This window comes from Pezoporus wallicus, unplaced genomic scaffold (assembly GCF_028554395.1).
Source record: "Pezoporus wallicus isolate ANWC-B61680 ecotype Strahan unplaced genomic scaffold, APGP_CSIRO_Pwel_v1 contig_8548, whole genome shotgun sequence".
Lineage (NCBI taxonomy): Eukaryota > Metazoa > Chordata > Aves > Psittaciformes > Psittacidae > Pezoporus > Pezoporus wallicus.
The window spans coordinates 456,961-481,627 of record NW_026642624.1 but is presented as its reverse complement, the minus strand read 5'-3'; the positions used below and the strand labels follow the sequence as shown (position 1 = coordinate 481,627).

General features: G+C 47.9%; 1 protein-coding gene across 2 annotated transcripts in view; it reads right to left on the bottom strand.

Annotated features, from left to right (window-relative positions):
* Positions 1 to 24,445, bottom strand: part of IGDCC4 (immunoglobulin superfamily DCC subclass member 4) — an 85,898-nt gene extending 61,453 nt beyond the window's left edge. For both annotated transcript variants that reach the window (XM_057431043.1, XM_057431044.1), the window contains exon 1: positions 24,189 to 24,445. In XM_057431043.1, coding sequence (XP_057287026.1) covers positions 24,189 to 24,294 — 106 coding nt within the window. In that variant the 5' untranslated portion in view covers positions 24,295 to 24,445. The remainder of the gene's footprint in view (positions 1 to 24,188) is intronic.
* Positions 24,446 to 24,667: the final 222 nt, after the last annotated feature.

Below are 24,667 nucleotides of genomic sequence, written 5' to 3'. Positions count from 1 at the left end.
CCATACAGCTGGTTCAGACAGACAGCATGTGCCCCAGCTCCAAATCCAGCACTGCTATAAACTCAGCAGATTAACCCATCCCAGTTACACAGCACAGCTCAGGCTCTTCTCTACTGGTGTGAGAACAACCCCAACAGCTCCATGGCCACAACCTCGTCACCAACCACGCTACCACCCAAAGGGGTTGTCCCAAAGGCAGCCAGAAATGTTGTATCTGGGGGAGATGCTCTTGTCTTCTCTTCAACAAACTGATTCAGCTACGGGAAGTCAAGGAGATTTAGGCACATACAATATCCCAAGGCACAAACATTCCTACAAACCCCAGCCCATTCCCACAGACACCCAGCCCAGCGATTACAAGGTGTAGACCTTCACTGCAAGGCAGGGGTGACCAATCTTTAGCACAGCTGAGAGGCCCCACAATCAACTCAAGGACAGGACCCAACCCAAAGCAGCTAAACCGCTGACAGCTCCCAGTGCCTTCACGTGAAAACCCTCAAACACTTCCAGCCCAAAACAAATAACACCGCACGGAGCCAGACAGGACCCATTACGGCACAGGCCTTGGGAGATTAATACTTCACAGAGAACAAAGTACAAGGGTTTCTAATCTGACACACATCCAGAGCTGACATCACTTCTAGTTCTTGGCAGCCAGAGGTCTTCCTGGGGAGCTGCTGTTGTGCTGCAGGTCCCACAGCCTGGAGCCTGGCCAGTGCGTTTCCTATTCCACACACATCTGGCACTTTGGAACTGGCTTGTGCACCTTGCAGAGCTCCAGCCAAAGAAAACCTTCCCAGGAGCAAGGGAAGTGGCTCAGCAGAGCACCGGGTCGCCGTGTGTGTTCTGTGGGATATCGGGCAGCAGGAGGAAAGGGCTCCTCTCTCCCCTCCGCATCCCACACAAGGTGGCAGGAATACAAAGTGCAGTTGAGCCTCTGCCCTGTCGCCTGTCTTAATTTATGTATTTATTTTGGATGCTGAACTCGTGGAGCTCAACAGGCACAATTAATCTCATTTAATCAGGAGGGAACAGCACAGAAGAAAAGTGGACTTACTACTTCCCAAGGGTTTTCCTACCGCTCAGCAAGCCAACTACTGTGCCATTGTTCTGCTCAATGTAACCTTCTGCTGATGCTCTTCAGAGGCTCTTAGAGCTGTAGAAAATCTTTACATTCTCATTGTGTAATTCAAAGGGTGACTATACTTCAGTGTGTCCCCATTAAAGCAACACAAAGCCCTCTTTCTTCTTGGAAACCTTAGCATTGACAGTTAAAAGTCAATAGCTTGGTCTCAGCCTGTTTTTAGGGCAACTGCACTTGGCAAGTGGTGACCCAGAAAGAAATCTGGATGCAGGTCTCTGACAAAGTCTGCACTCTGGGTGCTCAGAAACATCAGCACTGAAAGCAGAACTGGAGGAGCTCTGGGGCTGGAGCACCCAACTGCCATGATCTCTGTAGAGCAGGAAACTGAAAGAGGAGCTGAGCACCTAAATCCCTTTGTGCATCAGGTCTTCAGCCTCCTCATGGCAAAGTAAACCAGAAAACATTTTTCCACTCACTTGTTAACAAGGCCTGTGAGACAGAGAGGTCAAGAGCTCTACATTCCCTTCCCGGTTACCAGATGTTACTGGAACTTTCCACCTTGTATTGGCAACACAAACAAGCTAAGAGTAAGAAAGTTACACTTTCAGCCTCTGTTCAGCCTCTCTGGAACAAAAGCCTCCTAAAACTATCTCCAGGGCTGGCAGAAAGACCATTGTATTAACACTTTGACAGCCATGTACAGCAGAGTGGTTCCAGTACTGAGCAGCACCCACCAGTGGGAAGCAGGCTGCCTTCTCCTCATCCTGCACGGAAGCAAGCTAGATGGTTTATTTAATAATGCAACAACTCCCACTGCTGCAGGAATATTTACCCAGCTGGCAGCAAGAGACTCTCAGATCATCCCCTGTCACTAAGCAGATCCCAGCCTTTCATGAGCAGCTGGGTGCCAGACCAGCACTGTGCAGTAAGAGATGGCACTCGGAGACCATCACAGCGTCCTTGCGTCAAGGGGTAGGGTACAACTGGGTTGGACAGAGCTTGGAGCAACCTGGTCTAGTGGGAGGTGTCCCTGCCCGTGGCAGGGGGTTGGAACTGGATGAGCTTTAAGGTCCCTTCCAACCCAAACCATTCTGGATTCTATGAGCACTGACCGGGCAAGCTCAGCTCCATCCACACACAGTCCAGTGGAAATGCCCTGGAGCTGGCTGCTGAGCACAGGCTTGGCCATCCCATAGCCTAGACCAGTCTCAACAGCTCAGTAAAGTATCAACTGATTTGCAGAGAGGACTAAATACTCCAGTGCTTCTGTAGAAGCATCAGGTTTGCCCAAATACCTTATTTGTGTCTACAGATAATGCCTAGCAGATAAATACAAAACCAGCTCTCACAACTGAACTCAGTTTCATTGACATGTGTTACTCTGATGTATCTCCCTGCAAACAAATGGTCCACAAAGATGAAACAAATCAATAGCAGTAATAATTTATTCATCATGTTGAATTGCCGATGGCAATCATAATGGTAAAGTGCTTGACTTTTTCACGAAGGTTAAACCTTGGTATTTTCTCCTCTCTGCCCCCCAAGAAATGCTTCTGAAACAGCAGCTGAAGTTTAACAAGTCGAGGTTTTGGCTTGCTCTAATCTCTGCCTTTTTCAGGTCTTGTCCCCAGGGAGTCCTGCACTACTGAGAGCTGTGTACAGCAAGATCAGCATCAGCCCCTCTTGAATTTAAGGATGCTAATTTAAATTGCCAAAGTGACTTAAGCACTAAAATCACCGAAAACCTCTTCACAATCTCTAACACTGCAGTCCCAGGGAGGACTGACCTGCCTCTGTCCCTCTCCTCCTGCTCCACAGCAAGCACACTGAACTTCAAACTTTGCTCTAGGAATATGTCTGAGGAAGCCTCCATCTCCCAGCTGTCCTCTTTCCCTTCTCAAACGGCTCAGAAGGAACAGCTTGAAACAACCTCTGCAGAAGCTGCTGCCAGCGTGGGATGCACGGGGAGCTCAGGTCAGAGCCTTAGGTTCGCATTCATAAATCTGCAGTGGAGAGGCATATTAAAATCACAAGCTTGAACAAGCACACTGGAACAATAACACATCAGAGTCCTGTAATTGGGCCCTGAAATACACTTAGTGAAAAATACAGACCAGCTGCAATGTTGGAAATGCTCCTAATGCAATCCAAGGTAATTATTGGTAACAGACCATCAAACAAGTGCATTAATATGCTCTGATCAGAGAGAGAATCAGATGGACAGTCTGGCACAGCAGCTTGTACCTGCAAATTATGTAAATTATTTGAAAGAGCAAAGCCCCAAAGCCCTAGAAACACTAACTCTAATGAAAGTTATTAAATGCTATTTTTGTTATCTGCTGGTGTTAACATTAGAAGGCCCATTTGCTGTGGTGACTGTAATTTTGCTGCTGAGCAGCAGTCCGGGCTGAATAAGCCTGATAGTTGCCATTTTCAAGGACCACATCACACAAGAATGCCTTGCTTAGATTTGCATGATTTCATGGGCAACGTTTAAACACATAACTATTTCCTGCAGTTCTCACTGATGTTGGAAAGGAAACCCAGTCATTCTGCTTTTGTTAGATGCAGAAGCTCTTGATTTTAGTTCATGCATCACATAAACATGAGCTGCAAACAACACAGGGGAGTTTGAAACAAGACCTCCTGTTACAACACCACCTATTTTTGCACTTGAACTATTTAAGTTTAGTGTATTTTTAGGATATACTTTCATCTCTCCATGCCTGAGAAAGCTTCAGTATCATGCCTCCTGAGAACAGTCGCTTAACCAGAAACTAATATTATCAAATAAAATATATTAAGATCCTTCACCTGTGGGCTACAGTTAAAACTCGTAAGCATGTTTTGTAGTTCTTTTCCCCTGGGTTAGTGGCTTTGTATATTTCAAAGATACAAACACATTAAACTGAAAGATGTTCAGTTCCAACAGGGAGTTATTTCATGTCACTCTCACCACCCTATAGAGGAAAGAAAAATAAGCCTCACACCCAATTTCAAACCTTGGGAAAAGTCAATACACGGAGGAATGAGACAGGGTCCCCACTGCTAGTTTGAAACTAGCACCCAAACTTCCCAGCAAATAAACCCCATCCTCTCTACCAAACAATTCTTTAGCCTTTGCAACTCAAACGTTTATATACAAAATGCCCTGTAAAGCTCTGGAACAAACTGACAGAGAACATCCCACCTTCACCTCACCTTAAAAGGCTAAGAGGAACTTGGGCCACACTTTCCAATTTCCAAAGACAGCCACACACTGGCCAAGGGGGTAAATATTAACCCTGTGATAAGGTCAAAACGTGGGGATTGCAGCTTGAGCATCCTAACACAACAGACATGTTTCCAGCTGTGATGTAGGACCCAACACACCTCATCCACCTCCAAGCAAAGGCTCAAACCCAATGAGAGCCAGTGGATTTCACGGCCTGGTTCATTGTCCATTTTGCTTCCCAGCAGGTCTGCCACGTTGTGCATCACCAAGAGCTGCAAGAAAGCTTGGCAGCAAAGAGGAAGAGCCTGGTACAACGAAAGGAGGATGTGAGCCCTTTGACTCTGCCCTTGCTTGGGTTTACAAAGCCTGTGCTTCCGAGTGTCAGCTTGGCCCATCAGCCCTAAATCACCCACCACAGCGATATGCAAAGAAGGAAGGCGATCACAACAGCTGCTCTAATTTATTAGTTGTCTCTGCTCACGCACACCAGCCCTGCACTGCTCCGTTTGCAACCAGACGGAAACGACGAGTGTGACTCGAGGCAGCGGGAAAAACACTTCTCCACCACGTGTCCTTTCCCCTTCACAGGCGCCGCTTCCAGTTGTCTTGCCTGTCATGAAAAGGAACTTACAACGCGGCGCTGACTGATGTACTGTAATCAATACAAACAGCCATGAGATCCCCTGGAAAGGATGTGGAAGAACGGCTCAGCGGCGGTATTTCCGAGCGCAGGATACGCCGGAGCAGCACAGTCCCAACTCTCCCGAGTATTTCCACTATTTACGCCGAGATCAGAAAATTAAAATGATATTTTACGCTTAATGGCTCGAACAAGACCCGTGAAGTCCCTCTCTCGGTCCCATTTACAACACAAACGCCAATGACAGAGCAGCAGATGGTCAGAAACACTCCCCTAGAATATTCAGGCGATTCAACTTGAATCTGTGCCCAAATCATTTAACTTTAATGGATTCTTTCATTAACAACCAAAGAAAGGGAATATGGTTGCCAGGACATTAAAATCACTTTTTCAATTATACTGTTATAAAATCGAACAAATTAGCTGTAATTCTTAGCTGAAGCCTAAATGGAAGCACGACTTTATGAAAGAAATGAAAATTGATTTGGATTAGTGGGCATCAAGGGCTTTTTAAAAATTAACAAGATTCTTATGACTTCATAGCATGGATGGATTAGCTGGAGGTTTCACTGCCCTGCCTTTGCTACCTGCCAAAGCATGGCAGCTGGCTTCACAGCATTCGTTACAGCGGGTTTTAATTAGACTAAAGGGAGAGGATGCAAGGATGGAAGCTGGCAACAGAATCCTAGAGAAGCTGGGTGGTGTTTGAGTTCACCTTTTGGACCTGACCCAGCAGGGTCTTGGCAAAAACAGGGAAATCAAAACCTCTTAAGCTTTAGCAGGTTGCATTACCTTGCTTGGGGTGGTCTTGCTGGAAGATCAAGGCAAAACTGTGCTGGATGCTTCACAAACACAAAAGAGAAATCAAGTCCAAGATGTGCCCTGTGAAGAGTGGGCAACTTGAATGCAGGCTACTAAAAAACACCAACCCCACAACACACCACAGAACAGGTAAGGATAGCAGTGGAAGGAGCAGTTCGTAAGAAAACAGGAGCTGTAACATTGGGCACCAGATGCAAGGTAACAGGGCAATGGGGTTGCACTAGGGAGGAAGAAAAATGTCCTTTATATTACGTAATATAAACGTAATGAAAGAGACGTTCACTGAATGCAACTTGCATTGATCCTACAGATCAGGAACCCCAAGATACACTTTAGAGAGCCATCCCCTGCCAGGGAAGGTAGTGATTTGGAACTGCTGCTCAGACAAAAAGAGACTGAAAACCAAGCTGGAGACTTTTATACCTGCACTGGCCAAAGCCCTTTTATTTAACAAAGGCACTACTGGGCACAATCCTGCTTTCACCCCTGTGAGACGGACGGGATGTTCCAGTACACACGCTCCACCCCAGACATCTCCATCTGATGCTCTGCCTAGAGCCCTTGCCAGCTGGCAGAACTGGACTCTCCCTAAGGTAAATGCAGGAAAGCATTTCAAAACCATTCTCATGAAACCTTGCAACACAAAGCACTTCAGATGACTCCCCTTTAGGAGTCAGTGTGTCATACTTAGTTATTTCTATCCTTTATTGCAACGCAGTGGTTGACAATTTGCATCTGTAAAAGCTGGCTTGAAAAGTTAATCTTTCTTTGGACAATCCTGATTATTACTACTTTGTAACAGTCATGCTGGCTTGTCACCCTGTATCTGGCTTTCAGATATGCCACAGGGTAATATTCTCCAATAAATGAAGAGCTGTACTCTGAGCCAAGCCTTGTCTTGTAATCACAGTGGCTCTCCATGTGCTTGTTAGCAGGTTTTATATTCAAGAAAACAGGAGAACACATTTTAATCCAGAACCTTTCAAGCTCCACATGTCTTAGAGTTCTTTTAATGATCTAAAAATCAGGGCACCCTCTGGTTTTTTGTTAATATGAATGGCAAGATTTGGCCTTGTAGGGTAGCAACTATACAGGCATACCAAAGAGCTTTATCCCATCTAGGGTAGTGATCTGAAAAGCCTGGAATTTGAGTGCTTCAAGAAAGGACACCCCTAGATGAGACTGTCACTGACAGTGATCATTCTGCAAGGCAAGCAACATGGACTTAACTGGTTAATGGGCTAAATGGATGCTTTAGGCTGAAGGCGACTTAAGCAATCTCCTTTTACTTCTGCCTCACTACAACCTGCACACATTGAATTACAGTGCCACTGCTGAATGGCAGCACATGCCAGGGTAAAGAACAGCAATTTCCAGCTAAAAGCATAGGAACTTGCTGACCCAAACTGCCTGACCCAACCAACCAGCACAGATAAACACATTCAACTGTTCCTGTGAAACCTGGCCTTCGGGCTCACACTACACCCAGGCAGAAGTAGGCAGAAAGCTGGCACATCTCATCACATTGTACATGCACCAGCACCTTCCTGTCCATCATCTGTGAATTGAAAGTTCCTACAGGGACCTCTGAATATCCATTCTGACTACTGTCTATAAGGAGCAGCCTATTATTATCATAATTATTAGTAACAATTATACAACTATTATATATGTTAATATATGTCAACAGAGTAAGAACATTAACATATTCTCTACAGGGTATTCCACAGAATTAATGAGCTCTAGTAATGAACCTCACCTCTCTGACATCTTGCTGATACTTATTTCTAAGCAAGCTACCAAATTCAGTGTGCATTTGCTCAGGCAACTAACTCAATACCTGTAGGTCAAAAGGACATGAATGCTGATGGACAGAGGTTTGTGCCTTGCTCGGGTCAGTGATAGAAGAGGGAGACATGCATCTGCTCCTGCTATCTGTATTATCAAGCTAACAGAGGCAGGCAGCTCTGAGGAGACAAGTCTCAAACCACCCCAGCTGTCTGCCGCAGTGAATGCTCATCAGTCCCCCAGAGCTCTCTGCTATTGACACATCAATTCAGGTACATCACAGGGCTGTCCCTATTTCCAGTCCCAACTCCTCTCAAAGACCTTCAAGATTAGCAAGAAAGCAATTCCAGCGGGGCTGCCGTTCACACCACTGTTTATAGGTAGAATACAGGGTTTCCCATGCTCTGCCACCTTCCCACCACCCCCAAATGCCAAGGAAAGAGAAAAAAGCACTCTCCGATGCATTGGGAAAGAAATTACAGGGCAGAACTAAAGACAGTGAAATATGCCCCAGGCTCCTCAGAGCCACTCACAGTGAGTATAGCTGGGCCAGGGGCAGAGAAGGCAAAGTTTCTGTTATTTTTCAGTACTGGAGACTGAGATGAGCTCTTAGGCAGAAGCTCTTCCCTGTGAGGATGCTGAGGCACTGGCACAGGGTGCCCAGAGAAGCTGTGGCTGCCCCATCCCCTGGCAGTGTTCAAGGCCAGGTTGGATGGGGCTTGGAGCAAGCTGCTCTAGTGGCAGGGGTTGGAACTGGATAAACTTTAAGGTCCCTTCCAACCCAAACCATTCTAGGATTCTATAAATCTATACAAGCTGAGATGTGGGAAGAAGAGGTAACTCGCATCATTTCAGCAACAGACCCTAAAAGCCCTGATTCTAATGTAGTGAGGTCAGCAGCAAAATTCCCACAGAGTGAGCAGAGGATTTAGCCCTAGAGAAGCTCAAAACAAAAGCAGCATCTGTGCCTCACCCGTGAGACCCACAGCTCACAACACTGTAAAAATCACATTCACATGGACCTGATGATGCTGCATGGAAAACAACTCCGGAGCCTTTCTCCTTGCAGACCCCATCTCTGAGCATGCCTCTCACCCTCTTTTGTTCTTTCTAGGATATTTGCATGGAAACAAGAGCTGGGTTTTTCAGCTGCTCACCTCCTCCTGCTGTCTATCCTTCCCCAAAAGAAGACAGACTTTACAGAGAGCCTGTTTTCATGCAAATAGCCTTGACTGATGGCTACAGAAGAAGAGAGCACATGAGCACCTCCCAGAGCTGGTGTGCCGGCTATCATGCCGAGGGTATTCCCACGTGCATACAAACCAGCTCACCATTTTGCTGATGAAAGCTGCTGTGTACATGGCAAGTGTTCACCGGGAGACTTTCAGACCCTGTTCCATGGAAGGCAAGTCTCTTACCTCGAGACCATGTTGAGAAGGTCCAACAGTGTAGGATGCAACATCAATCACCAGCCAGGAAAAGCCCTGCTAGCCTGTGATATCCCCAAATCCAGCATGAACATGTGGCACTGGGGACAAGGAACCATCAGTATGAGACTCCTTCAAAACCAACACAACAGTTACAGGAGGTTCAAGTTCTGCTCTTGCCCTGAATTTCCCTGTAATTTTTACTCTTTCATAAGCATATTACTGTTGTTCCAGTGGGCTGGTTATGTGGAAAGTCCAAGCAAAGGGGGGAACCGGACAGTGACCTGCTCCATGTATCTATCTCAAGAGTGTGAGCCAGACAGCGCTGTCAAAGGGCAAAGAATACACACTGGAAACAAAACCTCTTTGTTCTCTAATTTTGTTCCAGTTAAGTCAGTTCAGCTGTTCCCTATAACCAGTCAAAAACATTCAGCGTTTCCCAAAGTATTTTAAGACTTCAAAGTTGTAGATTTTATTTTGACAGTTTTAAAGCATGGAGCTTCTTTTTTTCTTCCCTTTATAGATTTTTTTTTTTGCATTACAAACAAAGCTGTTTAATAAATTAAGCTTTACACGACCACTGCCACTCTGCTTTTATCATGCCTTCAATTAAAATATTGCTTCTTGAAGATAGCAAATGGCTTCTGAAGGGAAAAAAAGAAGAGGGTATTTCACTGAGAATGTTTTCAATAGAGTTCATTTGTTAAAACTTGTGATTAAAATCAAACTCTGGGCAGCTCAAAACCAGAAGTGGTTTCTATCAGTCCAAGTTGCTGAACTCAAAACTTTCAGGCTTTAAATGAACTCACCCAAAAAGTAAACTCTCCAGCAATCACTGAGGAGGAAAACGTAGGAAAAAGTGAGCTCTCCAACACCCAACAATGAGGAAAACATTGGAAAAACACTGGTTAGACTGCTGCCTGGCAGCTCAGCAGACATGGGAGCTCATCAGGAGCAGGCTGCTCCAGAACAAAACCTTCCTACATAACCCAGGCAAGAGATCTGACCTTTTCATCTATAAAAAACAGTCAACCCACCACTGAACTCATTACTGAGGGAGATCTGCCCTTCAGAATTGTTTTGTTCAGTCTCAGGGCTTAAACCTGTTCTGACACCACTTGCCTCCTGTCAGGAAAGTGCTGGAACAGCTCCGGGACAAGACCTGTGCTGAAACCAAACCTGTCTGAACTCTCCCCACGTAACATGAGCTTCACACGCCGGTGCTGAAACTGTCACAACAGGGAACAGGAGCCAGGCAGGCAGCGAAGGACTCCTGTCTTCAAAAGCAAACAAAAGAGGGTTATAAAAACTCATCAGCTGTTTGTGCTTACTGCTGCTCTTCTGCAAAGCTGTAATCACAGCAGTCATTCTGCAGCAGTACACCTCTGAGGGCTCCTCACCAGCAGCACGGGAATGGCCTGGGCTTGGCCAGCTTCACAGTGCCAGCAGCACAGGCCCTAATCCCACCGTTCTGAGGCCAAAGCTCCGCTCGCACAGTTCACAGTACAGCCCACAACCAGCTGTGTCAGCACAACCGAGAAAGCAGGATCAAGCAGCCATGGGGAGGGAGCTTTTAAGCCTGCGATGCTGCCAAATGCTTCGTATCACAGCCCTGCCTATTTGCATTTCTGCCTTGGGCCCCATCTGTAGCTTCCCATCCATGTAAAAGCTGTCCCCTGGGAGAAGAAAGGCTACTGTCCATTTGTTCAACACATCTCGAGCGCATCCAGTTTCAAATGAAGTAGGTGGTAAAACTCCTAATGCTAATCTTCTCCATGCAATTCAGAATCTCTTGTCATCTGGGGGCACGGAAGATCAGAAACGGAAATAGCTGGTCCAGCAGCCTCCATCGGTTAGTGCCAGACACCTCCAAGGCAGCTCCACATGCTCACCATCACCAACATGCACACTTAATTCTTTCCTCAACTTCCACTTCAGACAAAGTGATCTTACGAAGTAGGTCTCCCAATGCAGTGTCACTGAAATCACTTCACAATAAACACACAAGGAATAAAGTATCTTTAAAATATGGTTACATCCTGTTCTAGAAGTCTTAATGGGCCATATATTTAGCCCAGGAACAACCTGAAAGCCAGGACAGCCATACTGCGGCACTGAAACTATGTCACTGTAAAGCTATTTCATTACAAGCCACAGCTCTCTTTGCAAAGACAATTTCTTTCAAGAGCCCAACTAAGCTGGTACAAGGTTTTCCAGTGTGCATACATGTAGGGCCCAATATATCATGAAGAAATGAGCCCAATATATCATGTGGCAGTGGAGAACCAGGAGAAAGAAACCAAGAAACACAGGAGATGGGTCCCTTTCAATACAGGTCTCAGGAGAGGTCACTGCAAGGACTTTGAGCTGGAGGAGGGCCAGGGGACCATGAATGCATCTGTTGGAGATCCCACCCAGGCTCCAGGCAGGCACCCTCGGACACATGCTAACTGCAAGAGCAGAGGAAGCAGGAGCTGAAGCTGAGGCCACCCGTACTCTTGTGACTCTCACTCCCTGCAGTGACAAACTGCCTGGCACAGACGAGGAGGTAGCGGCTGGCAGAGCTGCACAAGCGAGCACAGACTATCCTCAAATGGTCACTATGTCCAGAGCTTCCTTCACAGCCAGCTCAGCACAACACTGAGCCACCAAGGCCTGGAGGTGACAGACACACGGAAGACGGAGGTAAGGCCAGGCATCTGGCATCTCAACTTGCTTAAGCTCCACGGGAACAGATGTGGAAAGAAAAGGGCAGAGGGGTACAAACGTGGGTCTCAACGGGATCCAGAGATGTCAGAGCCAGGCACTCCAAAGTCACTTCTGTTCATGCCCAGGGATTTAAGGAATTCCCACAGCAGCTCAGCTCCAAAGCCCCTGGTCTGCACTCTGCTTGCCTGGGAACCCTGCAGGGCTCATGAGCTCAGGCAGGGCTGAGGAGAGGCACCAACACAGCCCCCACCACTCATGACTCTGGGGGGAACTGCATCACCCTCCTATTCCCTCCAAAGGGCAAACAGGTCCCAAGCGAATGGGGAAGCACAGACCCTGCCTAACTCAAGACTTCTGTGGCTCTCAAGACCGTAGAGAGGAACTCTACATTGCTCTTCCAGAACCTGCTCCTCCCTGCATGATCCCGGAAGAAAACTGGAGTAGAACACCCATACAGTCTTCATCTTCTTCATTACAAGGAGAAGAAGACTGAAATTGGCTTCTCTGAAACAGCTCAGAGCTATCTCAGGAAAAGCATGTTATCTCTCACCAGCCCAAACCACTCCTATTTGTTACAGGATAATAAAGCCAGTGGTACTAAGCAATCGCACTGTTACACTGTTGTTTCACATGGCTATAATTTAACAGCTCCTCACTGTTTGCTTTAGGAAATCTGCTCTTAAAAGGTCTATAAAATTATAAACTCTTGCTCCAGTTTGAAAACATAGAGAACAGAAATCCCTGCTCATGCCTAATAAATCACATTCCCCCACTAGTAAACACCAGCATGGCAGAAACATCTTTTGTTTATTGAAAGTCAATGGCATGTGGACATTTTAAACAAAGAGAAGGTGGGAGGCTGAGGGGAACAGATTATGTTTTCCACTTTCATTCTGCCTGTGTCTAAACAAACGGTTCCTAACAGCTTTGTTTTCCAAACCAACTTTCTCCCAGCTGCTATCTGGAACCACAGAAAGGGAAAGCACTACTCAAGATGTGCAACGACTACTTGACTTTGCACGCTCATTTTACTCAGAAGTCAGCGCTCCTGATATGCGAGCCACAGGGAGTGCTATTAGGAGTAAGTAAGTGGTTGGCTTCACTTACAAAGCAGTACTGGGAGATACTTCAAGCCATGCAAAGGGGAACCAGCATTTTGCTAAGCTTTAGTGACAGGTCACCCTGCCACAGGACTACACCCACTGCCTTCCACCCAGCCACAACGGCGCATCAACTTAGAAGATGACTGAACCCATACTATAACAGCTAAGATACGCAGGCAGAGAACAGCTCTTACAGGCTCCTCAGTGACCAGTCACCTGTAGTATATGAAATCAAACTACCACCCTCAACTCTTTTTGGCCATGGTCATGTCTGTTCCCATAAGTAAGGGCAGCATAGAGATACTGACACAAAAAAGACCCAGGAAACCATGCCACAAAGGAGTACATTATAACAACTCTGAAGTTTTCAGCATCTTAAAGATCAAAGATCTTATTCATCAAAGATCTTTCTCATCCCTCTGCCTTCAACTGATGATCAAGGTATCAAATATTCCTGTGGTTTCCCTTGCCTTCTTGCTACATGCAGTTTAGTGTTACTTAGACTGTATCTGCCTCAGAAGTTCCTTGCCTACACAAGAGATGTGACAACACTTTCATAAAGCTTCAGGCTGGGAATAGTAAGAGTTAACATACTCACACAGCAGAACATTCCTTGTATCAAGCAGAAAGACAGAAATATGTCTCAATCGGAGTCCTGGAAATGATGAGGAAACCCTCTGCACAAGCTCCTTCATGAGGTCTTTCTCTCCCAGCCCTGTACAGCCTCACAATAGCCGAGTCTCCCTGACAGCACATGGATTTCAGTGCTACTCACAGCACAAATGGGATAATTAAGCCAGAAATCTTCAAAGCCCTGCCACTGCTGTTGGCAATGGGATTCTGCACCTCACCTGGAAATAAACACGGAAGAAGAGCAGGCAAAGCCCCTTCTCCACCAACAGCCTTAGTCCAGTTTTCACCAAGAAGTCCCTCCTAGCAGCTGGGAAGTCCCTGTATAAATACAACCCTTAGAAAAGGGGCTAAGCCCTAGTTGATGGGGCTACAGAACTGATGGACAGGGGTAGAGCAGTTGATGTCATCTACCTGGACTTGTGTAAAGCATTCAACACTGTCCCACACGACATCCTTGTCTCTAAATTGGAGAGACATCAATTTGATGGATGGACCACTCGGTGGATAAAGAACTGGCTGCATGGCCGCACACAGAGAGTTGTGGTCAATGGCTCAATATCCAGCTGGAGACCAGTAACGAGTGGCGTCCCTCAGGGATCGGTGTTGGGACCGGTCTTGTTCAACATCTTTGTTGCTGACATGGACAGTGGGATTGAGTGCGCCCTCAGCAAGTTTGCCGATGACACCAAGCTGTGTGGTTCGGCTGATGCACTGGAGGGAAGGAATGCCATCCAGAGGGACCTTGACACGCTTGTGAGGTGGGCTGATGGCAACCTCATGAAGTTTAACCATGCCAAGTGCAAGGTCCTACACCTGGGTTGGAGCAATCCCAGGCACAGCTACAGGTTGGGCAGAGAAGAGATTCAGAGCAGCCCTGCCGAGAAGGACTTGGGGGTGCTGGTCGATGAGAAAATGAACATGAGCCGGCTTCAGTGTGCGCTCACAGTCCAGAAACCAACCATATCCTGGGCTGCATCAAAAGGAGCGTGATCAGCAGGTCGAAGGAGGTGATCCTGCCCCTCTACTCTGCTCTCGTGAGACCTCACCTGGAGTATTGTGTGCAGTTCTGGTGTCCTCAACATAAAAAGGACATGGAACTGTTGGAACAAGTCCAGAGAAGGGCCACGAGGATGATCAGGGGCTGGAGCACCTCCTGTATGAAGACAGGCTGAGAAAGTTGGGGCTGTTCAGCCTGGAGAAGAGAAGGCTGCGTGGAGACCTCATAGCAGCTTCCAGTATCTGAAGGGGGCCTATAGGGATGCTGGGGAGGGACTCTTCATTAGGGACTGTAGTGACAGGACAAGGGGTATCGGGTTAAAACTTAAACAGGGGAAGTTTAGGTTGGATATAAGGAGGAAATTCTTTCCTCTTAGGGTGGTGAGGCACTGGAATGGGTTGCCCAGGGAGGTTGTGAATGCTCCGTCCCCGGCAGTGTTCAAGGCCAGGTTGGACGAGGCCTTGGGTGATATGATTTAGCGTAAGGTGTCCCTGCCCACGGCAGGGGGGTTGGAACTGGATGATCTTAAGGTTCTTTCCAACCCTAACGATTCTATGATTCTATGAAAAGAGGCACACAAAGGAAAAGAGGGAAACCAGTGGCACAGCATATTTGCCAGTGAAGCACAAGCTACAGGCAGAAAAACAGTGATGTTTTAATCAGTGACAGCCCTTTTATCTTGCTGTGTGCTGGCTTTCTCCTTGTAAAAAAGGAGCAGATCCCATCTCAGTTCTTACCTGAAATGCTGTCTTCAAAGAAAAAGGGCGAAGAACCCTTTTGCAGGGGTGGCACTGCTCTGACACACATCCAAAGACAGATGCACTCTTCAGGCTGAGCTGAAGGCCTTCACAACAAACAAAATCCCCTGGCATGTATTTAGAAGTATTTATTGTACATTTCTGGCTTTTAAAGTTAAGCAAAGAGCCTTCCTTGTTTGCTCACGCTTCCTTGATAGGCTGGGGTGTGAGTCTGGAGTGTCTCTTCACAACATGGTGTAAAGTGCCACTCCAAGAAGACAAGAACAACTCTGCCATGCTGTATCGTTACAAAGCCACCTACCTGCGAGAAGAGAAGCCAGGCTCATCAAGCTCCTGCCAACAATCCTGCCTTGCCCAGGTAATTGCACAAACCATGAATTAATAAGAAATAATGAGCCAGCACACAGGGGAAGAGAGGACAATTCAGAACAGCAGCAAAGAGAACTAATGGGAAAGTATGTTTTAATAGCTCACTGCTGACAGGAGACTCCAAACATAATAAAACAGGAGATGCTGAACTGCTACGTCAAAGCAGCTGCCACAACTAGACAATGCACTGATCTGACCAAGGACCTGACCATCTCACTTTGCATATTCCCAGCACAACTTCTCACCTATTCCTGTTTTAAAAGACAGTATCTGATCGTGATCTGGAAACTCAGCTGTCACTGAAAATGCAAAGTGGGCTCTTACAGGACCTCATGAAAAATAGCGAGATAACACCCATACCCATGGCTACTGGGAGGTACTTGAAAGTGGAGAAAAACAAGGCGCAGTACCACCTTCTGAAGATGACTAAAGGTCAGAATGGGTGGGAATTTGCCCTTCCGCTTCCAAATTTAAACTTCCTTGTATCATAACAACAGGAAGAAAATGTATTTCACAGCTGATGTTCCAAAATCCCTCACACCTACTTGGCTGCTTAACTTTCCAACATCTCCAGTGCATTCACCCACTGTCAGTTCAAGTTTCTCTTCAGAGCACATAAATCTTGCCTTTTTCCAAAGCTGCAGCCAGCTGAAACCTGACAGTTTGAGGACAAAGCAATAAAAGGATTGGGTCTGCTTCCAAATGGTGAAGGACACGCTTCCAATGCTACAGTATCCGAGCAGCAGAATGCCTGTGGGGTCCATCACACCACTCTGGGGCCCTCCTGCATCAATAGGGTCCAGGCTTGTACGTGATGCTTCTCTCTGCTGTCTCTGGGCTTCTGCTTATTTCACCAAACTCATTTAAAACCAACATCCTGGACTTACACTGAGATTTCAGCAAAAACATCCAAATCACCCATTTTCTCCATGGTGAGAAGAGGTTTTGCCTCTGCATCATGCTGCTAGATGAGCACTAGAGATGGTTGCTGCTCTGGAGCAAGGAACACAACCTCATTTATTACTGAAGCCAGATTTATTTCCATTAATCTAGAGTAATTACTGCTGCTCCTCTTTTAATGAGGTCCTGTGTGCCTCAGTACATAACATCAGCAGAAGAGAAATCCTCATCTTCATAATCAGGCAATTTTGGGCCATTTTGAATAGCTTCTTCTCCAATATAAGAGGGAAATTACGAGAATGATGCCTCTTCCAAAGAGCCAGCCTCATTTTAGAGAACTGTGTGTGATCATTCTGATGTTCAGGTCAGTAACAGCCCCGCAAAATCTCCTTTATCCAACTTTCACTACTGCTGAGCAGGGATTAACATTAATTGAGCCCACCCCATATTAGCCAAGGATTATTTGCTAGTCACCTGCCTACAATCACTTGCGTTTTCCAGCAGAGCCCTTCACATCGCTCAGATAGCCAGCAGGATAATCCAAGTCACATTTTTAATGAAATCTACACGAAAAAACCCACATCCACACCATGGTCTTCCTCCCTTCCAGAAGGTATTCTGGAACATCACACCCTGGTCATCCCCCCTTCCAGATACTTTTGTTGTTGAAGCCCAATGTTAAACCTGAAACAAGGAATGTCTTCAGCTCCCAGCGCAGCCCCGCTACCCTCAACCCTACAGAACTATCCAAGTGCCTTGACTGGTATAAAAAACAAAGAGTGAGAAGAATTATTTGACAGCTCAGCCTCGTGCCCGGATGCTGAAGTGCTGCTGAAGCCTTTCACCCCGCACTTAACTCCCTCTGCCTCTAAACAGAAAATCCTGGCAGCAGCCACAAACGTTAAGTAAATGGGAAGCTTTTCTCTGCCAGCAGCTGGGAGAAACTTCCTTTTCGCCTCACTTTGCACGTAAAGAAAACCCCACAATAGCACTTGTGGTAACACTGCTAGCCAGATTTTCAACTGACAGACTCTTGAGGAGAGCCTCCAGATAGGAAGTCTGCACATAAGGACCCTCTTCAAGCGGATGGCATTTGACTTCACGAACGTAGGGCTCATCTCCTCGAGGAAAGGTTCCCTTTGTTTTCAGTACAAAGAGTACAAAGGAAAAGAAAGAAAAGTTGCTTTTGCCCTGACCCACGAAAAACAGAGCTAAATAATTTTGATCAATATTTTCATTTCTCTGACAAAAGCCGCAATCAGCACTCACATAAACAACTGGTTAGCAAGCCTGGAGGGGGGGGGGCAGGAGGGGTAAATCAAACCAGAGCTTCAAGACACTTATCTTTCCATTACAACAATTGCCACCAATGACAGTAATTTACATGGCTAATAGGCAGTATTATGTTTACAGAATCATTCTTGGGAGGGAGGATCTAAACATTTTTTGCCAGCCCAGCAAAGGAGCTGGTACTGCATCAGATGCTGGTTTCTTTTCCCCCTTTCCTATGCGTGTTTTGCCAAGATGCCTTGCTACGCACAACAAGGAGTACCTCTGCAAGCACAAACAAACCTAGGGAGCATACGATCGCCTGCCTGTGACAACCTGAATTCTCTCACAGCAGGGCTGCCTCAACCTCTGTGCTTGGGGAAAATACCTCTCAAGCAGGAGATAATGGAGTCAAGCCTGCAACACAAGGTCCTCCACCCCATGCCACACTTCTCACCCCTCTGCTGAAGATAACCTCAAACTAGCCCCAGTGTCTCAGACACAAGCCTTATCTTCCATAGCGAGAGGTCCCATCACAACACCACAGGGAAAACCCCCGGGAACATCAGCCTGAACATCTGCTAATTCTCTGCCCTCCCCAAGCCTTGTCTTTCTGTTGGTCGTGAAAAGCTCTGTATCTCCTCCTTACAAGCTCTCTCTAGGCTTTGCCAGGAGTCACACAGGCAAGTGGGACTGGTAAGGCATAGAAACGGGCCAGTCCCTCAGGGTCAACATGATTAAGAGGACTATATGTATTATCCTTTTAAAGCAGCACTGATATTCCCAGCAAGGTAAGAGAACATTATATCAGTACTACAAAGAACACACCGGAGTTTTTCACTAGACCATCTCCAAAAAATAAAAGAGACAAAAAAGGCACAAAGACTTCCAAAAGCACATGAAAGCTTTAGTTTCAATAACAACAAAAACCAGGAAAAAAAACAGTGAACGCTTGCCTAATTTTCTTTTAATATCAGGCACAATTCCACTTTTGTCTGGAAAAATACATGCACCCGTTCTGCAAATCGTACCCAACCAGCCAGCCAAGAGACTCAGAGAGGACAGGCTTGCATTAAATGCAAAACTTCAGGTCATTTTAGAACCTGTAAGCACTGCTGATGCTTTTAAAAAAAGATTTGTCAAAGCCCTGAGGGCATGGGCAGCCAGGCTTTGCCAAAACCCTCAGTGGATTCACACAACACAGCACAAGAAATCCATCCCATTAAGTAATGACCTTTTTGGTCACACCAATTAACTTGATCATCTATCGACAGTCAATTTAGAAACTATCCAGGATGCACATTTCCCAGCAGTCAGCTCCTTAGCACATCCTCCCAACCCGCTGCCAGCCTGGCATCGCTTCTGCATCCCAGGTTTGCTCCCCCTCTGCTCCAAGTTCTGCCAACCCAGCACCTTTCGGTGCTGAGCCATCCCAGCTTCAAAGGGGATGTGATCCAAAGACTCAAGCAGGAAATGAGAGCAGGGAAGTCAGTCAGAATAGGGAAAGACTGAGCACAAATGCAATAACTTCACACACCAGACCTTAATCCTCCCACCGCTTTGGCTGACAGCAGCCTCTGGGGATGCCCACATTTCATTGACACAGCTGTAATATTCATGACCTGTCCTCAAGAAATCCATATGAGAGATCTTGAAAAAAAATCAAAACGCTAAACCCCATGAAAGCACAGAATAAAGCAGGTTATTCAATAGCTCAGCTGAATTTAATGTGGCAGTAACAGGCAATTGCATTTCAAATGCAGATACAGATTTTTAAGTAATTTCAGAACATCTGATGTGAAAGTTTCACTGGAATACAGTAACTGCTTATCATAACCACAAGTATGTTTATTACCCACAGAGATAACACACAGCATCTGCTGGGCTTCTCAGATAAAGCAGGCCCATATCGCAACAGCAGGATCCCACGGATTAAGAGCAAGAGAGGATCCAACTCAGTGACACCAAAGGGCATCAGTGACATGAACAAAAACACATCCAAGGGAGAAGCACCACAACCTACACGCTCAGGAGCAAAGTGTCTTGACACCTGCAGACACAGTAGTATTAGATGTACTCAAACAAGGCTGAAGACAAGTCTTTGGGCTCTCCCAGGGAATTTCTCTTCTCAGCAGCTACAACTCTAGCAGGTATCTACCTTCCTGGAAGTAGACACAGCAGCTCTTCCCCTTCCTACAAAGGCTCTGTTACTCTTCAGGGTTAGGAAATTCAATGGTGTTTCAAGGATGGTTTCAGCATACCAGTGAAAATCACACAAACTAAAGGGGGCATTTTGGTCATTCCCCCCCACATCTGTGGTTTAGCATCTCTGGAAGGGCTCATGAAAACACAGCTCAATTCTGCTTGAGATTCAGTTTTCACCAAAAGGCTGTTAAGTCAGAAAAGCATAAGCATCACTTGGAGAGCACTTACTCATGGGATTTCAACAAATACAAAAGGGTACTTAGAGTGACAGTGTCCTTCATTATGTTAACAGCATGAAAGAGCATCTTCTGCCCAGCTGGAACAAATGGGGAAACTGAGGCACAGACGGAGATCTCTCTCCTCAACCTGATCACTTATTTTCAAAACCTCTGGATTCTCCATGTCCACTAGCTCTGACTGACCATCAGGACCAAGAATTATTTGGGAAAGCAAAGGGAGATGGCCAGACAACCAGACAGCATGACTACATAAGTCTCTTCATAAGTCTCTTCCTTAGAAAACCAGGCTAAAACTACCATAGACAAGCAGGTCCAGTTCTCCAGAAAGCAACAAAATTGCAGCAGAGTTGATTTTGGCCTAGCATGCGCTTGGCAAATACTGATAACAAGGATTTACCATATCCTCTCTAGTATTACAGCTGACTATAAAGCAAACATTTGCTTCCTACAGATAACAAAATGACTATGATCACTCTGGGTTTATAAAGGTTAGGGTTTCTGCCATCACCCGAGGCAGAAAATCCCCTACATGTAGCACTGGCCTCAGTTTTCCCCCAGGTACCCACTCATCTCATGCAGAGATATGGTTTGGGATGGTTCCCAGCAACAAATTACAATCAGATTAAATATTAATTCCCATCTTAATTATATAACCATGACTAGGCTTAATGGCCAGGCAGCCATTTAAACAGGAGAGGAGTGTGTTAATTGGAGAAGCAGCAGCTCTAACGTTGCAAATGCCCAAACCTGGTTCATGAGCACCTGGATTCTCCTGTGGGAGGACAGCTAGCTTTTGAGAAGGCAGCTCTGAGGAAGGCAGAGTTCAAATTACCTGGCAATATGGTATCAGGAATCAGCATGGAGCAATGCAGCACCTGCCTTCGAGAGAGTCATACGCTATAGTGATGAAGATCATACATGTGCTGAATACTTACGGACGGATTTTGTCCTCTCAACACCTTCGACAGAGACAAGCATGCAGCATCTCTGCTTTTGTCTAAAGATGAGGATACCAGAGCAGATAAAGCAACTGGCCCAAGATCAAGGCAGCCACTCAAGCAAGATGTCCCCTATGCCACAGCAACACCCAGCCTGGTGTGGTGGCTCGGGTGTCCCCAGTGCCGTACCACAGAAGCTGCCTGCAGCTCCGGATCAGGCTGCAAGCATGCACGCAGGGAGAGTTGTCTCCCTTCTCCCCCAGGGAAAGGCAGATTGCCAAACATTTTCTTCCTAAATTATTACTTGTGCCGCTGTGAAGTGGTTCGCGTACCATCAGCAATACACCCACCCCACGTGGGGCCCCTGCAGCACAACAGACTTCTACAGCTGCCAGGAGAAAGTCCGCTGCAAGAAGAGGGGGGGAGACAGCACAAAACCAGCAGGTTCTGCTTCACGTTGGACTTCAAGGTAGTGAAAGGAGAGGGCACAAAAAAATAAGGGAGCAGGAGATGGAAAAAGCCAGGGAAAACATAAACAGAACCAAGCCTGAGCGGTTTCTCATTCAGTCTCACACACCAGAAGGGAAGCGCAGAACACAGCAGAAACATTCCCCCCTTTGGAGCAGCCTCTGCCGTCAAGGTTTGAAGAGGGGCTGTCACAACAGCCACAGCACCGCAGCAGCAAGCTCCCACGCCAGAAACCTGCCCCGGGAAAGGCGATACAGGCAAACCCTCACTAACGCTGCGCGCACAAGCGCTTGGCACTGTCAGTGCCCCCCATTTCCTGGGGACTGTAAGAAACGCCCCTTCCCTGCACTGCTCATCCTGCCTCCCTGCAACCGAGCCCGCGGGCAGGGGACACTGCAGCACCACAGCCAACAGGGCAAGGGGGTCTGCATGGAGGTGATGTCCTGCGGCCACAGCAGCAGAGCGCGATCCCCAAACAATGGCAATGCTCACAGGCAAAGGCACCGACAGCACGAAGCAGGCTGCCAGAATGAGTGGGATAGGCAGGATAAAATGAATCAGAACTAAAGTTAGGTGATGTCGAAAAAGGAAATCTATAGCAAGAGGACTCAGCCGCAAATCCACATGACAGAAACACAGATGGATTTCAGCTGATCCTCGGGGGGGAAAAGCACAGCCCACTTCCCACCAGCACGTCCCCTGTAGAGAGCCCCAAGGAAAGCAACCGGCACAGCCCCCTTCCCACAATCAACTGACGAGAGGTTGGTTTGTGTTTTGTTTTCTTTTCTTAAACCCTTTCCTGCTACTGCAGGGAAAGAGTCTCAAAGCAGGACAGGCAGAAGGCTTTCAAAACACGGGATCACATCCCCTGTTAGTGTAAACTGGCACAGCTTCCATCAAGTCCACGGTGAGGGGGGAAGGTTTTCCAGCCTACTTCTCTCCGAGGCATTTCATACCCAGTGAGGCTTGAACTTTGGATCAAAACACACAGGCTTTGGGATCAAATGCAGACTTTCCCAAAACCATTTCAGCCCTCTGCCAAATTAATTTCAGACTGAAACAAGTCCATGTTTTTCTTTTCAGAATCAAACCCACCTGTTGGAAAGCACATCCGCATGTACCGAGCGGCACGTCCACAGGCTGGGCGGCTGCGCTCGCTACCCCTCAACACAATGCGTGGCCCATTGTTAGAAAACAAACAGAAGATTTTTATTAGTTGCCTAATGGCTTGCAAAAAAGAAAAGAAAGCGGAGAAGCCACAACTGCAAATTCCTACAGAGCATTTCAAGTTTTCTTGTTGAAGCGGGTTTGAAAAACAACATCCATTGCACCAGCCCCCCTTTTCCTTTTCAAATCATTGTTCTCCATTACAAGCCTCGGGATCCACTTAGCTCTTTGCTCAAACACGCAGAGACAACGCAGCTCGCTCCCGCCTCAGCTCACCCGCTCGTCTGCTGGTGGGGTCACAGACTGCCATCCATCTAGAGAAACCCACACGCAGGGATGACAATGGGCCATTCACATGGACCGTTATTCACTTCTACTACACACAGCCACCCTAACCCTGCACCTTTATCAAATGATAACCTACCCCTTATGGGAGCTCACCAAACAAGAAAGAAAACACCCCTGCAGCCATTCACGTGCAGTTATTACGTTGTGCCGGACCCGAATGCATTGTAAAAAGGAATAAAAACATACAATGACACAAGGATGGCTTCAACACCACAATCCCCTGTTCAGGAGGCTCTTTTAAATGAGAGCAACCCTAGGGCGCACACAGGGCTCCCATTTTACAGTGTAGCTCCACCAACCCCATGTCAGGGACTTTGCGGGTCTGCGCACGCTGCGGGGATGAACCAGCGAACCCCAAGCTCCGCAGCTCCGGTGACCCTCGATGCAAACTTCGATGGCAAAGCGCACAAAGTCGGCGAGTGTGACCGGTGTACGTGTACCCGCGCACGGAGCCGTTTGCGTAACCATTGCAAAACACGGGCCCGAGGAACGTGGCTACTCCTGGGTCACCTCCTTGACCAGTGGGACATCTGCCCCACCGCACGTCCGGGCTGAAGGGAGGCCAAAGGTGCCCACCATGGCCCTGACAGACACTGGGCCTGCTGCCGGCCAGCCCCGCGCCGCTGAAGTCCCTGCAGAGGGAACTTGCCACTGGCTCCATCCCCATCCTCTCCCCGGCCTGGCCCTCTGAGGGGGCTCCCCGCGGGGGGACGCCCTGTGTCACCCCAAAAGGGTGACCCCAAAGAAAGCACCGTCCAGGCATGGGTTGAATCCATGAGTGTGGCTGTCACCCGGCTCAGGGGGATGAAAAGCAGCCGGGGGACAGAAGGGGACTGGGGGGGGGGGGGGGGTGGTGAAAAATGGCCACAGAATGGGGGACACGACACAGTGAGAGGGGGGAAAAACGGCGAATGAGGGTGGAATGGCCACTGAAGGGTAGAGAAACAGTGCGGGGAGAGCGTCCCGGCCGGGAAGCGCATCCCTGCGGGGAGCTGCCCGCGGCCGAGGGGCTGCAGCGCGAAGGCAGGTGGCGCGGCCGCCCGTGGGCTGGGGAGCACCGACCCGTACGCGCACACACACACACACACACCCACCCCCCTTCTCACCCACCTTGCACGGCCAGGACAGCGAGGGCGGAGAAGCAGAGACAAAGCAGGTCCTCCAGCGCCATGTAAGCCCCGCCGGGCGCCGGGAGCAGGGGCCGCCTCGGCCGCATCTAAGAGGGGAGCGCGCTCTCCCGCTGCCCCACCGCCATCTTGTGCGAGCGCCCCAGCCCCGCTGCCCGCCGGCGCCGCCGGGCCCCGCTGCCGGGGGGCGGGGGGCGGCCCTGTCCTGCCGCTGCTCCGCCTTTGTCAGCGGGTTCGCCGCCGAGCCGAGGGGGCTGCTCCCGCCCTCCTCCACAGCGGCCGCACCAACAGGTTGCTGCTGGGGGGAGCGGCCGCGGTTCCTGAGGGGGTGGGCGGAGAAGCGGGAACGGGCTGCAGCGGCAGGTGCGGGGCTCCTCCGGCCTCCCCAGGCCGGCGCATGGGGGCTGTAAACATTTTATGTGCCTTTTTATTCACCCCTTTCCCCCTCCTCGTTAGGTTCGT